The sequence below is a fragment of the Myotis brandtii genome, unplaced genomic scaffold (genome assembly GCF_000412655.1).
Source record: "Myotis brandtii unplaced genomic scaffold, ASM41265v1 scaffold409, whole genome shotgun sequence".
NCBI classification, from domain to species: domain Eukaryota; kingdom Metazoa; phylum Chordata; class Mammalia; order Chiroptera; family Vespertilionidae; genus Myotis; species Myotis brandtii.
Genome location: NW_005365723.1, coordinates 12909 through 28065, shown reverse-complemented (window position 1 = coordinate 28065; position 15157 = coordinate 12909). Strand labels below are relative to the sequence as shown.

The 15157-nt window shown below is 53.2% G+C and overlaps 1 protein-coding gene across 1 annotated transcript in view; it reads left to right on the top strand.

Annotated features, from left to right (window-relative positions):
- The window catches only part of SLCO3A1 (solute carrier organic anion transporter family, member 3A1), a 105765-nt gene that overhangs the window by 80580 nt on the left and 10028 nt on the right, over window positions 1–15157 (top strand). The window contains 2 exon segments of the mRNA XM_005873386.2: window positions 7345–7443; window positions 12159–12422. Coding sequence (XP_005873448.2) covers window positions 7345–7443; window positions 12159–12422 — 363 coding nt within the window.

Below are 15157 nucleotides of genomic sequence, written 5' to 3'. Positions count from 1 at the left end.
GAGGGAGGGAGGGAGGGAGGAAGGAAGGAAGGAAGGAAGGAAGGAAGGAAGGAAGGAAGGAAAGACTTCACTGCTAATAGCTACTGTTGCCTGGAAGCCTTACCAAAACATTGGTGATTAACACATATTTTGTATGTTATTCGTATTATATACTGCATTCTTACAATAAAGGAGGCCAGAGGGAAGAATCTTCTATAATAATAAAAGGGTGATATGCTAATTAGACCAGACGTCTTCCGGACGTCATTCCGGATGACCTTCCTGACAAAGCCAGGGCGGAGGGAAGCCAGCCCAGGTCCTGGGTGCCTGTGGGCAGCCCGAGGGAAGCCAGCCTGGGTCCCAGACGCCTGCCGGTGGCCGGAAGGAAACAGCCCGTGTCCCGGGTGCTGGAGGGAAGCCGGTGTGGGCAGGCGGGGGAAGGAAGGCCTACTCTTGCACGAATTTTCGTGCATCGGGCCTCTAGTAGGTTATAAAGGAAATCATAAGGAACAGCAAATACATTTACAGCGCTGTACGTATTTATCAGTGCCCTGTGTTTATGTCATCTGGTTTAGGCCACAGGGCTCACCTGCAAGTGTTTGCAAATTGTCCATTGAAACAAAGGCATGGAAAGTGGGCTGAGCAGTTCAAACTCGAGCTGTACTAGAGTCTCCGAGCACTGGGCGTCCCGCCGGGAGACCTACGAGCGTGGTGTGCTCGAGGCACCTGCCTGGGGTTGTCAAGCATCAGCAACAGCCATTACAGGAAGCTCATTCGGCCTCACAGGTGGACAGTCCTCACCTCTGAGCCTCTAGAACTGGGAGCATTGGCACAGGCACTTTTTTCCTTTGTGGCCACTTGACTGCTTGGCAGTCATGCCACGTGCCCAGCTCCCTCTGAAGGACACGGCCGTGTGACATCCGGCGGGCAGGCGGGATGGCGCTCAGCGGACAGGCGCGGGAAGCCGCTGTGGTCCTCGCCGTTGGCACGCTTCTCTGGGGAGACTTAGCGGCCGGCCTGCGGCGGCGGAGTTAAAAAATGAGGCTTTTCTGCTCAGCCTGTCGGTTCTAGAGCGCAAGCCACGGCGGTCCCTCCCCCACCCCGCCTCCCTCCCACTTTCAAATATGAATCAGACGGTTTACTCTGTTCTACTTTCCTCTTCCACAAGGAAACCAGACTCTAAACCTAATTAAGATAGCACTTCAGTCTGTAACTAAATTCATTCACAGCCCGACTGCACTGGGGTGCCGGCTTCCTCTGGCCGCCGCGTGTTGCAAAGCTCATTCAAATCATTGTCCTTTATTCAGGCTTTAGCTGCTAGAAAGATTTTTTTTTTTTTAAAAATGAACCCTGCTCCTCTCATGCTCAGGGGGGCCACGGGGCTCCAGGCACTTTGATCCCGGAGCTCAGAGGTCCCCACACTCCTCATTAATTACAGCTGCGGGCACGTGGAACGTTCTGGCCCAAGTGGCATTAGCAGCCTCGCTCCTTTGGCGCCCAGAGCTAGAAAGTGGGAGAGTCCCGGATGAAGCTCCTACCAGCCAGCTCCCGCCCGCTCCCCAGGGCTGGGGAACAGGGCAGCTGTGGGGCTACCAGCCGTGTGACCCAGGAGATTGGAGCCTTGCTGGGCCCCGTTGGCCCCGTCTGGGACGTGATGGGTCCCACGCCTGTCTCACAGGGTGACTCTGAGGGATGCACGAGTTTTGGGGATCCCTCATCTGTGCTGGGGTGTAGGGAAGCAAAAGGAATAAACGGAGTTCCTTGCCCTAGTGAGCCCTAAACCTATGGTTCTCAGTCAGGGCACTCTGTCCCCAGGGGGCTTGGCAATAGCTGGAGACATTTGGGGCTGTCAAGAAGAGGGGCCCCTAACAGGTCGGCGCCAGGGGTGATGCTAAACATCCTACAAGGCCCAGGACAGCCCGCCCAGCAGGAATTCTGCGCCTGTCCCAGCGGTGGTGGTGAGGCTGAGAGGTGATCTGAGTGAGGCTGAGAGGTGATCTGAGTCGGCCAACCAGGGCCAGAGCATAGGAGTGTCGGGATGAAATGAAATACTCTGCGGACAGGGGCATCGATTTGGGGGTTCTCGTGTGATCTAGTGCCGTTCAGCCCTTGATCCCAGCTCCGTCAGAATTCACCCCCATCCACCGGGCCCAGGGCCGAGGGGGCCAGGCCTGCGGGGGGAGGAGGTGGCCTACAGCAACGTGTCCCGTCGCATTCATCTTCCTCTCTCATCTGAAAGCCCCCAGCCCCCCACAGTTCTGCAGTTAGAGATGCGTCCCCACGTGGCTCCTGGGGAAGCCTTCCTTCCCCAGAGGTGGCTGAGGGCCACCCAGGTGACGCCAGCCCACTGTCTGCGTTCCTTTCTTGCCTTCCCCTCCCCAAAGGGCTAAAAATAAAACGTAAACTAGTCAAGATGACTATGTTATGATGATAATGTTTATGCTTTTATACTAAGAAAGTAAGCACTGCTGGTGGGAATGCAGACTGGTGCAGCCACTATGGAAGACAGTATGGAGTTTCCTCAAAAAACAAAACATGGAACTCCCATTTGACCCTGTGATCCCACTTCTAGGAATATATCCCAAGAAACCAGAAACACCAATCAGAAAGGATCTATGCACCCCTATGTTCATAGCAGCACAATTCACCATAGCTAAGATTTGGAAACAGCCTAAGTGCCCATCAGTAGATGAATGGATTAGAAAACTGTGGTACATCTACACGATGGAATACTATGCTGCTGTAAAAAAGAAGGAACTCTTACCATTTGCAACAGCATGGATGGAACTGGAGAGCATTATGCTAAGTGAAATAAGCCAGTCAATGAAGGAAAAATACCACATGATCTCACTCATTCATGGATAATAAAGACCATTATAAACTTATGAACAATAATAGATACAGAGGCAGAGCTGCCTCAAACAGATTGTCAAACTGCAGCGGGAAGGCCGGGGAGGGTTGGGGGGCAGGAGGGAGGGGGGTAAGAGATCAACCGAAGGACTTATATGCATGTGTATAAGTATAACCAATGGACATAAGACACTGGGGGGTAGGGGAAGCCAGGGGATTGTAAAAAATAAATAAATAAATAAATAAAATAAAGATGGGTCCTGAAATGGTAGGGGACTGAATGGTGTCTGGGGTTTGCTTTAGTAACACAGAGGTAGGAGACGCAGAGGGGTGTGCATGTGGGAAACTGACCAGGAGTTAGTTCATGGATGACAGGTTGAGTTCGTGATGGGTCTCTGGGTCTTCATTCTTTTAGTCTGTTCTCTTTACCTGTATATTTGAAGTTTTTCATCCCTTAGAAATATCTATCGCCCGGCCGGTGTGGCTCAGTGGTTGAAGGTCAACCTATGAACCAAGAGGTCACGGTTTGATTCCCAGTCAGGGCACATGCCAGGGCACACCGTGGGGGGGCGAGCAGGGGCAGCCGATGGATGTTTCTGTCTCTGTCTCTCTCTCTCTCTCTCTGAAATAAATAAACATATGAAAGGAAGAAAGGAAGAAAGAAAGAAAGAAAGAAAGGAAGGAAGGAAGGAAGGAAGGAAGGAAGGAAGGAAGGAAGGAAGGAAACTGGAGGCTCCAGTTGCCGCCTGCCCAGGGCTTCTGGTGGGAGGAGCGCCATCCAGCCCCTCAGTTCACCCCACTGGAGTCGCACAGCCCGAACAGACTTTGCTCTCTGGCTTTGCATAGCTGCCTCCTGTTCCCTCTTCTCCATGAAGAACCGGAGCGATTTGCCACGAAAAGGAGGCTCACAGTGTTGCTCCAGATCGGGGTAGTTTCCAGTTCTGCTCTCAGGGGCTGGTCACCAAGGCTGGTCGGTGGTTGTGCAGCCTGGCATTGCGGGCCTGCCCCTACCCATGGTGCTGCCAGGCCGACGTGTGGCCTTTGTGTTGTAAAGAAGGACGCCCCTGGTGGTTCCAAGCGGGGGAGGGTATGATTGCATGAGATTTTAGGAAGATTAATCACCCACAGATCATACCATTTGGGGATGTCAAGGCACAGTGAGTGGTTGGGATAATATGATTATCATATCATCATACTGTCTGATAGGAGAATATGATTTCGAAGGCTCAGGCATTTGGAAGTGGTCATTTTCTTGCCAGACACAGCGTGAGGCCCTTCAGTAATGCCCACAGATCTGCCCAATCATTTGCCAAAGTGCCCTCCTGCCAGGAACCCTCCCACCTGGAACCGCAAATCTCCAGCCACAGGGGACTCGCAGTACCTGGCATGAGAAGGTGTCTGGCGCCCCCTGGTGGCAGATAAGAGGAAATGCCAGAGCATGCTCCCATTTCCACTGATGGGGGACCACAGTCTTGTTGAGTTGAGGGCAGGTAAACGAAGGCCCCGAGGTCCCCCCACGCTGAGCAAGGGGCAAAGTCCCCATGGGTATGTGTAGACGTGCTTGAGTCCGTTCTGTCTCCTTCAGGCCACTTGGCTTCCAAGTGACAGGCAGGCTAAAGCTCAGCGCGGGAACTCAGCCCTGCAGACACGGGTTCCTTTAGAATTTATTCGAAGGATTTCCATGGCCCACAGCCTTTCTGCGGCCGCTTCCTCCTGCCAAATGGTGGGTTGGAGGAAGTGCAGGCATGAGGGCCCACAGAACCTGTGCTCCTATCCCGTTGTGGGGCCATAAGCCGAAACCTAACTTCTCTGTGCCTCTGTTGCTTCATCTGTAAACTGGAGGGGGAGAGACCCACGTCCCAGAGCGGTTGTGAGGACTAAGTTACAGACGTGTCTGAGGGCCCTGGCCCCGAGGGCACTTTGAGGAGACTTACTTTGCGTTGCTGTTGGTAGTGGCATCGGTGTGGCCAGGCAGAAGTGGCGGTGGGTCTTAAGCAGTGAGGACAAAATTAGGGCCAGTGGGGTGACCACCTGAGCACTCGGGTGAATGAGAATGAGAAATACCAAGAAGTGGCCGACAGCTCCGCCTGCTGGGGCTGGACCTGCCTCTGGGTGGTCCTGCTGTCTCCCTGAGGCCCCTGGGAAAGTTCACCGTGGCCCTGGGGTCCTTTGAAGAGGCAGGCTGTGCCCGTGTGATAACCAGACAGAACTTCTTCAACAAGTAGCAGCAGTTTATTTTTATTGATCAGAGAGAGAGAGAGAGAGAGAGAAACATCAGTGATGAGAATCATTGATTAGCTGCCTCCTGCTCGCCTTCTACTGGGGACCAAGCCTGCAATCCGGGCATGTGCCCTGACTGGGAATCAAACCCTGACCTTCTGGTTCATGGGTCAACATACAACCATTGGGCCACACAGGTTGGGTCATATGTATCCCATGTTTCGCAGGCTTCCTGCTGTTTATGGAGCGTGTTTTATTCATGCATGTGTGATGCAGAACGCTCCTTCTCAGGGGGGACATTTCAGCCTGCATATTTGAAGACAGAGGAACACACTTGTATCAATGGAGGGCACATGGGAGTGAGAACAGTATTATGCCAGCCGGGGAGTGGGCGTTATGTTTCAGGGGCGGCTAGGAAGTGGCGGACACAGCCCAGTCTCTGTCTTCTCTAGGCTGATGCTGCCATCTAGTGGCGAAGAGCCACAGCCGACCTGGGCGCCCTCTGCACTCCACCCACTTGGAGGGACTTAGCATGACTCTGAGTCCAGCTAAGGAAACAGACTCCTGCCTAGGGGAGACCGCATGCAGGCCGCCCTCCTGGGACTCACCATCCCCGAGGCACAGAAAGGGCTCTAGGATACGCGTTGTGTGCACCGCATGTAATCCCCAGTGTGCTGCAAGGCAGCTCTTCTTATCTCCACGCTCAGCTGAGGTCTGGCTGATCCCAGCGCCTTCACTGCTGTTCCAGGGTTCGCCTCCTGGTCTTTCTGTAGAACCTCGGTGGCCCTGGAGCCTGGGTTCAAAGGTCCCTCTATCATGTACGAGCTGTGTGTCCCCGAGGCAACTGACTAACCTCTCTGAGCTCTGTTCTTCCATTTATAACAAGAGTATGGTGACATGAACCTTGTCAGTGGTCATGAGTATTTTTGTTTGAGCTCAGGTACCTGGGAAGGGACGACTTGAAGAAAGACATTGCCTCAGGGAAGGCTAATAGGGGGCTGTGCCCCGTTCTGAGTGCTTCCGTCATACGCAGACAAAACAGAGGACCAACTAGACCACTTTCAGTCCTAACGAGGCCGAAGCACGCGCCCACGTGCCCTGGCCAGCGAGACGCTGCGTAGAGATCCCCGTCGGTTTCCTCGAGGTTTTATCAGCAAATCCCTCCTCGGAGGAAAGCACGGATTTCCCCTGAAGTGATCTTTCCTGTGTCACGCACACAGCCCTCAGCTCCTCGGGTCCCTGCCCTGCCAGTGTTGTCTCGGCCACGGCCAGCAAATCAGGCTGTCCCATGAGGCCACGGTGGCCGCAGGTCCGTGGCCAGGAAGGGACCGGAGCTGGGCCTGGGACCTGGGCAGGGAGCCACACAGGCCGGGCTAGCACCATCTTTTTAAGTCAGCAGGGAAGCCTGACTCCTGAGCCACTGTTGGAACAACAGATAGCAACGCTAAAATCTGCAACATCGAAATGGATACCTACCTAATCCGACGTTCTCAGAGCACGCCATTATGTCAGATTTGTTTCTTGCTAAGTTTCATGCCCATAAACATCTCATCACATTTGGAAATAATTTGTGGCTTCAATTTTTCTTCCGTCCGAGGATTCCTGAGTTTGCACAATGGGTGCTGAGAAATCGTCGCCAACCGTAAATTAAACAAATTACATAGTGCCAAATAAAGGAAAAAGCAAAATTATAGAAATTCTTTCAAAAATGTTTATGGCAGAAAAATGGTTTGGTGATAGACGTGTCTGTATTTTAATATGCTTCATGTGATAGGGGTGAAATTCTTGGAAAGTAAGTGTATGGGGGACCCACAAACATTTTGATTTTGATTGACCAATCAAAATATTACAGGATTCGAACAGCCGATGTGGCTCAGTGGGTGAGTGTCGACTATGAACCAGGAGGTCACAGTTCAATTCCCAGTCAGGGTACATGCCCAGGTTGCGGGCTCCATCCCCAGTAGGGGGCGTGCAGGAGGCAGCCAATCAGTGATTCTCTCCCATCATTGATGTTTCTATCTCTGTCTCTCTCTCTCCCTTCCTCTCTGAAATCAATAAAAATATATTTAAAAATTTTTTTAGGATACCTGCACAATACAGTGTTCCATGGGGTTTCCGAAAATTAGAAATGCAGGCTTTTCCCCTCTAGGATTTTAGGCTGATTCCTACAATGTGATTTATATAATCAGACACCTCATCCTATTGATTGGAGCCGTGTCCTTGCCCTTTGACTGTGTTGCTCATGGAACGCCCTGGGCTTTGTAATCTAATCTGTGTCTCCTGTTCTTTCTCCAGGAATCCTGTTCACAATGCTGGTGTTTGGACCCGCCTGCGGGTTCATTCTGGGCTCCTTCTGTACCAAAATCTACGTGGACGCTGTGTTCATTGATACAAGTAAGAGACACCCCTCGGTTTCCGAGCGCCGTCACAAGCCTCCCCCCCTGCCTGGGCCTGGGAACGGGGAGCGGTCAGCCTGTGGTTCTGAGACCGTCCTAGCTGGAGGCAGCCCTACTGTGTGCACCTGTGGTGCAGCTGGCGGCTCGCCTGAGATCAGAAGGAAGGGGCACGAGTCGGGTTCAGGGGGCCTGGACTCAAGTCCGTGCCCTGCCAGTATCTGCTGGGGCTGAGTAGCTCTCTGTGGTGGATTTTGCCCTCATCTGTAAATGAATGGCAATGGTGATTGTAGCCTCCTCGCTGGGCTGTGGTGAGGAATGAATGAGAAACTAGATGTGGAGATGCCAGGCATGCGCGAGTGCTCATCGAATGCTGGTCCATTCACCTATGTGAGGACTGCACCTTTTTCTTTTCTCTTTTAAGAATGTATTTCTATTGATTTTAGATGGAGAGGATGGGAGAGGGATAGAGCGATAGAAACATGGATGAGAGAGAGAGAGGGGGCCTGGACTCAAGTCCGTGCCCTGCCAGTATCTGCTGGGGCTGAGTAGCTCCCTAAGGTGGATTTTGCCCTCATCTGTAAATGAATGGCGATGGTGATTGTAGCCTCCTCGCTGGGCTGTGGTGAGAAATGAATGAGAAACTAGATATGGAGATGCCAGGCATGCGCAAGTGCTCATCGAATGCTGGTCCATTCACCTATGTGAGGACTGCACCTTTTTCTTTTCTCTTTTAAGAATGTATTTCTATTGATTTTAGATGGAGAGGCTGGGAGAGGGATAGAGCGATAGAAATATGGATGAGAGAGACATCTATCGGTTGCCTCCTGCACGCCCCCTACTGGGGACCAAGCCCACAACCCAGGCATGTGCCCTGACCAGGAATTGAACCAGGACCTCTTGGTTCATGAGTCGATGCTCAGCCACTGAGCCACACCGGCTGGGCCAGCCGGTCTTTTTATAATCCAGTCTCAGAAGTGACATCTCCTTGCCTCTGCTGCATCCCGTGTGCGACACGCAGAGAAGGGATGACTATACAAGGATGCGAATGCCAAGGGTGGGGACCGCTGGGTGTTGCCTTGTCACTGCCTGCCTGGGTGGCACCGCTCTACCTCAAGCCCGAGAGAGGGTGTTCTATTCCTGAGCAGTTACATGAGTGTGGAGCCACGTGGCCTCTCTCTCTGAAAACAGCGTGCAGAAAGCAATCCCACCTCTCGCTGCCGATCTATCCCCGGGATCAATAAGAACTCCCAGTCCCCGAGTTCTCCATCCATCATCACTCGGCAGGGCCAAATTTACTGATTCACCCCAAAGAAATAATGCGGCTTTAAATCCAATCAAGTCACTGTGATTCACTCCATTAATCCCGCTGATATATTTACTTGTAGCTAATGATGTTACAAATTTCCAAGGGGGAAAAGAAAAAGCAGCCTTACTTATTTATTCTTCAAAGGCCTGGGTCTGGGAAGGCTGCATTGGCGGAGTTGATTGGCCCTTTGAATCCTATTCCAAGGGGACGAGGGTCCGAGAAACAACACGTGAAGCGAGTCGGCTGCCATCTTACTTATCTGACAAAAAAGCCAGCTTCCGCCACCTCACCGGAGGCCACACCAGCAGGAACAGCAGGCGGGTGGGGAAGGGGCGCCCTCCCAGTGTGAGGGGAGCTGCCTGGGAGGGGGAGCCGCATGGCCAGGCAGCATCAGCCCTGGCATATGAGCAGCGGCCCCTTGAATCAAGGCCTGTGGATAACACAATCTTGGAACCAGAGAGAACCTCAGACATCATTCTCTCCAGCTCCTCCTTTGTACAAATCAGGAAACTGAGGCCGAGAGAGGGGCAGGGGCGTGCCGACCCGAGGGGTGGGTCTGTATAAGCCCAGGCGTCCTGGGTCGGGGTGAGGGCATTCCCACTTCAGGAGGCCCATCCCCACGTTCCCCCAGGGCATGAGCTGGCATCTTAGTGCCTAGTAGCAAGGGCTGGCCAGCTGGCTGGAGGCGGCCTAGCTTGTCTGCTCCCGGTCCCCTCGGGGTGCCAGCCTTGGCCATGCTGTCCCTGCAGCCACACACACGTGCTGTCTCCATTCTGTCCATCATCTCACCCCTCGGGGCCCACCGTGAAGCCACCTCCTCCGGGGTTCAAGCTCATGGGCAGCGTGGAGCCTCCCATGTCCGACTTGCTGACGACAGCCTCCCCCTAACAAGTTCATGGTGGGTCTGCCTGGTGTGTGTCAGGAATGGGAGTCACTCCCCGTCTTTGTCTGCTTCCCCTCTGAAGGCCATGGGCCTGCGGTGCTGCTTCTCACGGGCAGAGGGCAGGAGAACACAATGTTTTGTGTTGGAGAAATGGAATTCTGGAGCGACTGTTCTTCTCAGCCTGTGACTGAAAGGCGCTCTGTCTCTGAATGGGTTGGGGCTGTGCTTGAAGGAGGGGCCCTCAGTTTTTTTAGGGATGACCCTCCTCTATCGTTTCCTCACCAAGACCGAGCCCCCCATTAGGACTGTCTGGTCTGTGGGAGTGTGTCCTTAAGCGTGAATATAAGGGGCCACCCACCCAGCACATGCTCCTGAAATTCCCCTGAGAGATAGCGGGACCGGGAAGGGCACGGTCTGGGATTGTGGGGAGGCGCCAGCGGCCCTCGGGGGCCCTGCTGGGGGCAGATGAAGGAGGGAACGTGCCTGCCTAGCACAGTGCAGGTCAGCAGGGACAGTTGTTCCCTGTAGCCTCTGGTACCACCTCAGGAGCTTTCACACGCTCCCATGACCAGAGGCACGGAGCATGGCGAGTGGCACGCCGGCTTATATGTACCTACCTCCCCTCAGAAGGGGCGTGACGTGTGCCCCCCCCCCTCAGATTTTACTGTCAAAACGATGGTGCAAGGCCACATCCTCCTTGTTTTCAGAGGAAAAGACCCAAATGTAGACCTTGGTGATGTCTGCCGCACCACTGCTCGCTAGCCGACATGGACGGTTCCCCCTCCACGTCGAGAATGCTGGACAGTCACCTGCTGCGCGGGTGGAGGGAGTTCCACCATAAGGAGCTGAAACGCCTCCCAACAGTGCCCTTCATTGTGCAGATGGGGAGAGAAAGGAGGCATCTGAGAAGACGTTTCTCAGACCAGGTCCGAAAACGCCTCCTAACAGTGCCCTTCATTGTGCAGATGGGGAGAGAAAGGAGGCATCTGAGAAGAGACATTTCTCAGACCAGATCCGAGCCTCCGTGGTCTTCTTGGGAACCCCCGATACCAGAACGAACCCCCCCGCCCCCCGCCGGCAGCATGCGCAAAGCCACTTGGCTGGGGTCAGAGCATGCCGGCGCCTGAATGCCTGTATCCTACCTTCCGCTCCGTGAACTTGGGCTTGGTCCCTGACCTCCTGAGCCTCGCTCTCTCCAGCTGGGGAAAATGGGGATCATAGAAGACTATGCGGGGCCGTCGGAAGGGCTGGCTTGCATGGTGAGGACACACCGTGCCTGAGCCGCAGCAAATGATGGTGGCATTTGCCTTGGTGTTGGCTACAGAGTCTGCGGGGAGAGCCCCTGACAGATGCTGGTCATCTGGCGTCTTTGGTCCTTTTTATTCCCAAGTCCGTCCATCCGCCTGCCCCAGGCCCCAGCCCTGTTGGTTCTTAGCTCCTGTGCGTGGCCCTGGTCTCCAAGAGTCCCCTCCAGGCTCCGGGGACATGAAATTCTCAGCAAAGAGACATTTCTAAGCAGCTCATCTGGAGCGCTGCCATGGAGAGAGAAAAAACCCGCACCAGGATGCCTTCAGCTGGCAAATCAAAGAAACGACAGTGTAAAGAGCCGCACTCAGGGCCGCTGCCTCTAAGCGTACGAGCCGGCTGCAAGCTCTCCAGTAGAGGCCTGGCCCCAAACCACAGGCCCCACGAGGTTTGAATTAACCTGCCCGTGGCAGATTGGAGGCAGCGCCCCAGCCATAAATATGACGTTATCATCGATTCAGTGCCCACACTCACGCCAGGCACCTTCTGAGCCCTTTAGTTCTCCTGTGGTCACTCGATCTTCCCCAGCGTGGTGCGGCAATGCTGTCATTGTCATCACGGTGGTACCTACGGATAGGTCAGCTGACGCCCGGGCTTCAAATCACTGGCCTGAGGTCACACAGCGAGAAGTGGGCGGGATTTCAGTCCAGGCGTCTCGGCTTTTGACTTCTGTGCCACGCCTTACGATCTCTGAAGCAGATTTAAGACAGGGAGTGGGGTGCTGGCCAGTGTGGCTCAGTGGTTGAGCGTCAGCCCATGTGCCAGGAGGTCATGGTTTGAGTCTGATCAGGACACATGCCGGGTTGCAGGATCGATCCCCAGAAGGGGATGTGCAGGAGGCAGCCGATCCATGTTTCTCTCTCATCACCGGTGTTTCAATCTCCCTCTCCCTCTCCCTTCCTCTTGCTAAAAATAAATAAATAAATAAATAAATAGATAAATAAATAAATAAACAACATATGTATATATATACATATATATATTCTGCTCTCTCTCTCTCTCTCTCTCTCTCTATATATATATATATTTTAAAGCAGGGAGTGGGCTGTTGAATGGGATTTCAGATTAACTGCTTTGGGAGGGGGAGGTGCAAATGAGTATACCTAGTAAAACTCTACCCTTGGATAATAAATGTTTGTGTGCATGCATGTGTGTGTGTATGAGCCAAGTGCAGGCCCCGCCACGCCCCCTCCGCTGACCGCGCTCCTCCTGGTTGCAGGTAACCTGGACATCACCCCGGACGACCCCCGCTGGATTGGAGCCTGGTGGGCCGGCTTTCTGCTCTGCGGTGCCTTACTCTTCTTCTCTTCCCTCTTGATGTTCGGGTTCCCCCAGTCCCTGCCCCTGCACTCCGACCCCACCGTGGAGAGCGAGCAGGCCATGCTCCCCGAGAGGGAGTACGAGAGGCCCCCGCCCAGCAACGGGGTCCTGCGGCACCCGCTGGAGCCGGACAGCAGCGCCTCCTGCTTCCAGCAGCTGAAAGGTAAGGCGCCTCCTCCGCGGGCGGCCAGGTTATGGGGGGATCGAGGGCAGGGGGACGCTGGTAACCAGGACGGGCTGAGGGGGCACAGGAGGCAGAATCGACCTTGTTTTGCATGATTTGCTTCCCAGGCCTGTGCCTGACTCCCTGCGAGCCTTGCTGGCAGGTCCTGACCCTCGGGTGGGCTTTCCCGGGGGCAGGTCCCAGCCGTTAAACCCTGGAGGCAGAGCCCTGCCTTTGATCATTGAAAGAGCAGAGCTTCAAAGGCTGAGTCCTCGTCTGTGTGCTGGTCACGCTGACGGCCAAGCGGCCCCTGCCTGTCCCAGAAATTATAGCTGCGCGGGGGACAGCGGGGACAGCGGGGGCGGCTGATCAGGCTCAGAGCCTTCACAGGCGGCCCCACAGTGTGCAGTGGCTAATGACTCCCAGAGCACTCGCCCAGCTGCCCGCTCGTCCGCTCGATGAGGTGGGTGTGACTGCCTTCGTGCCACCCATCGGGACAGCGGGACTAGGCCCAGGTCTCCAGACTCTAAATTCCGAGCTCGTCCCAGTGTTTTGCACAAGGATTCACTCAACTGATAATGAACCAACCGAGGAGGAAAAAGGGAGTCAGCGGGGGGTTGATGGAACGAAAGCCCTTTTGCGATCTTTTTTTTTAATGTTTTTATTGATTTCAGAGAGGAAGGGAGAGGGAGAGAGAGAGAAACATCAATGATGAGAATCATTGATAAGGTGCCTCCTGCACGCCCCCTCCTGGGAAGAGAAACATCAATGATGAGAGAGAATCATTGATAAGGTGCCTCCTACACGCCCCCTCCTGGGGATGGAGGCCACACCCAGGCATGTGCCCTGACCTGGGATGGAACTGTGACCTCCTGGTTCTGAGCCACACCGGCTGGGCCCAGCCCATACTTAACCATCAGCCTCCCTCTAGATACCCCTGCAATACTTCCAGAAACAATGTGTACGTAACAAAGGACAATGTCTCAACACTGAAACACAGGTTTTTAGTGTGTGAACACTTGTCGACATTTCTTTGAAATGACATTTCTTAAAAAGTCAGATTGTCAGCATGTTCCAAACCCTGTGAAAAATAAACACACGCCCCTACAGGCCAGGATACGCGCAGTGAAGCAGCGGGTACGTGGATGGATACCGTGGACTGAAGGTGGAGTCCCCACGCTGTTATTCTTACTCATGCCTGTTTAAAAGATTTTGTTCTGTGTGTGTGTGGCATGCAATTATTTAATCCAAGAGCCGCCTCCCGAAGGTTTTAGTAATTTAACAGGAAGCTGCCCACAGAACCACGGAGGCCACGAGCGCAGTGTGGCCTGGTGGTTTCTCAGCGGGGCTGTGGGGTTGGGTCCCTCAGCCACGTGATTCTGAGCCGCTGTCGGCTGTTCAGTCCATTCTCATAACTAAGTTTCTCCCATTACGGCAAAGGAGCCTCGGTCCCTCTTCCATAGAGATTCGCTTTTTGAAACTTGGCGTCTTTCCCAAGTGTGATGAGTTTAAGTTTTGTGTATCTGCAGTTCCCGACCCATTGTCCTGTCATTCTGATTTATTGAGCTTGTCTGTTACCATTATTAAAAGCTTTCGTGTCCTCTATTATTATTTTATTCTCATTAGCTGGGCCATTTAGAGGTTCTGTCTCCCCGGAGATGCGGTTAAGCCTGTGTAGTTAGGTGCGTGCCTGAGGACAGCTGGCTAATTCATCACCTGGGGGTGTGCTAGGCTCCTGCTTACCTGCTTATTCCGTGACCCCGCCACCGACCGGTTCTCCCGGGACCTGGGATGTGCTTGAGCTTTTGCTTCCATGAAGGTGGAAACCAGCACGCCACATGCCAAGTAATGCCCGTTGCTGTGGTCACAGCCGGGCGGAGCCCCTGGCGTGGTCACTGCACTCCGCTTATACAGATGTTTGCCTTCTTTGCTTCCCTCCGGGCCCATTACTCACATCAGACTTGCCCATGGGTAGCTCTAAACCTCCCCGTTTTAACCCAGCATCGTCCCAAGCTATGGTCGCCATGCAGCGTCACACTTGATGTATGTTATAGTTCAGTTCACTGTTTTGTAAGTGCACGTTAAGAGAGAGGTGTGATGAGTTCATGTATGCATAAAGCATCTATTTCTGGTGTAGATTAGGTTCTCGATAAATATTAGTTACATTTTGAGAAAGGGATACAAATTGGAGATTGCATGGAAAAGGCCAAGAGAATGAAAAACTGGGAAAAATAATAACAAAGTAAAATAACGGTGTGACTGTTGACACGATGGGCTGTGCGGGTGTCCCCGGGGCCTGCTGGCACTGGCAGGATCCATGGCCCCACCTAGTGAAGGAGATCTGGTCAGAGGCCACATACCAAGGATGCTAATCATGGGAAATATCCAAATAATAAGATTACTTCTAAAGAATTAAAAAGAAACCAAATATCCCATTTTTATTTTTATAACTTTTTTAAAAAGAAAATTACTGTTTAAAAATTTTGTTTGTTTTATTGATTTCAGAGAGAGGAAGGGAGAGGGAGAGAGAAACATTGATGATGACAATCATGGATCGGCTGCCTCCTGCACGCCCCCTACTGGGGATCGAGCCTGCAACCTGGGCATGTGCCCTTGACCAGGAATCGAACCAGTGACCTCTGGGTTCATAGGTTGTTGCACTGTTTTTAAAAGCACTAATGAAAAAGGAAATCTTAGTGGTTTCTGAACCCACATACTTTAAGAGAAATACAGTG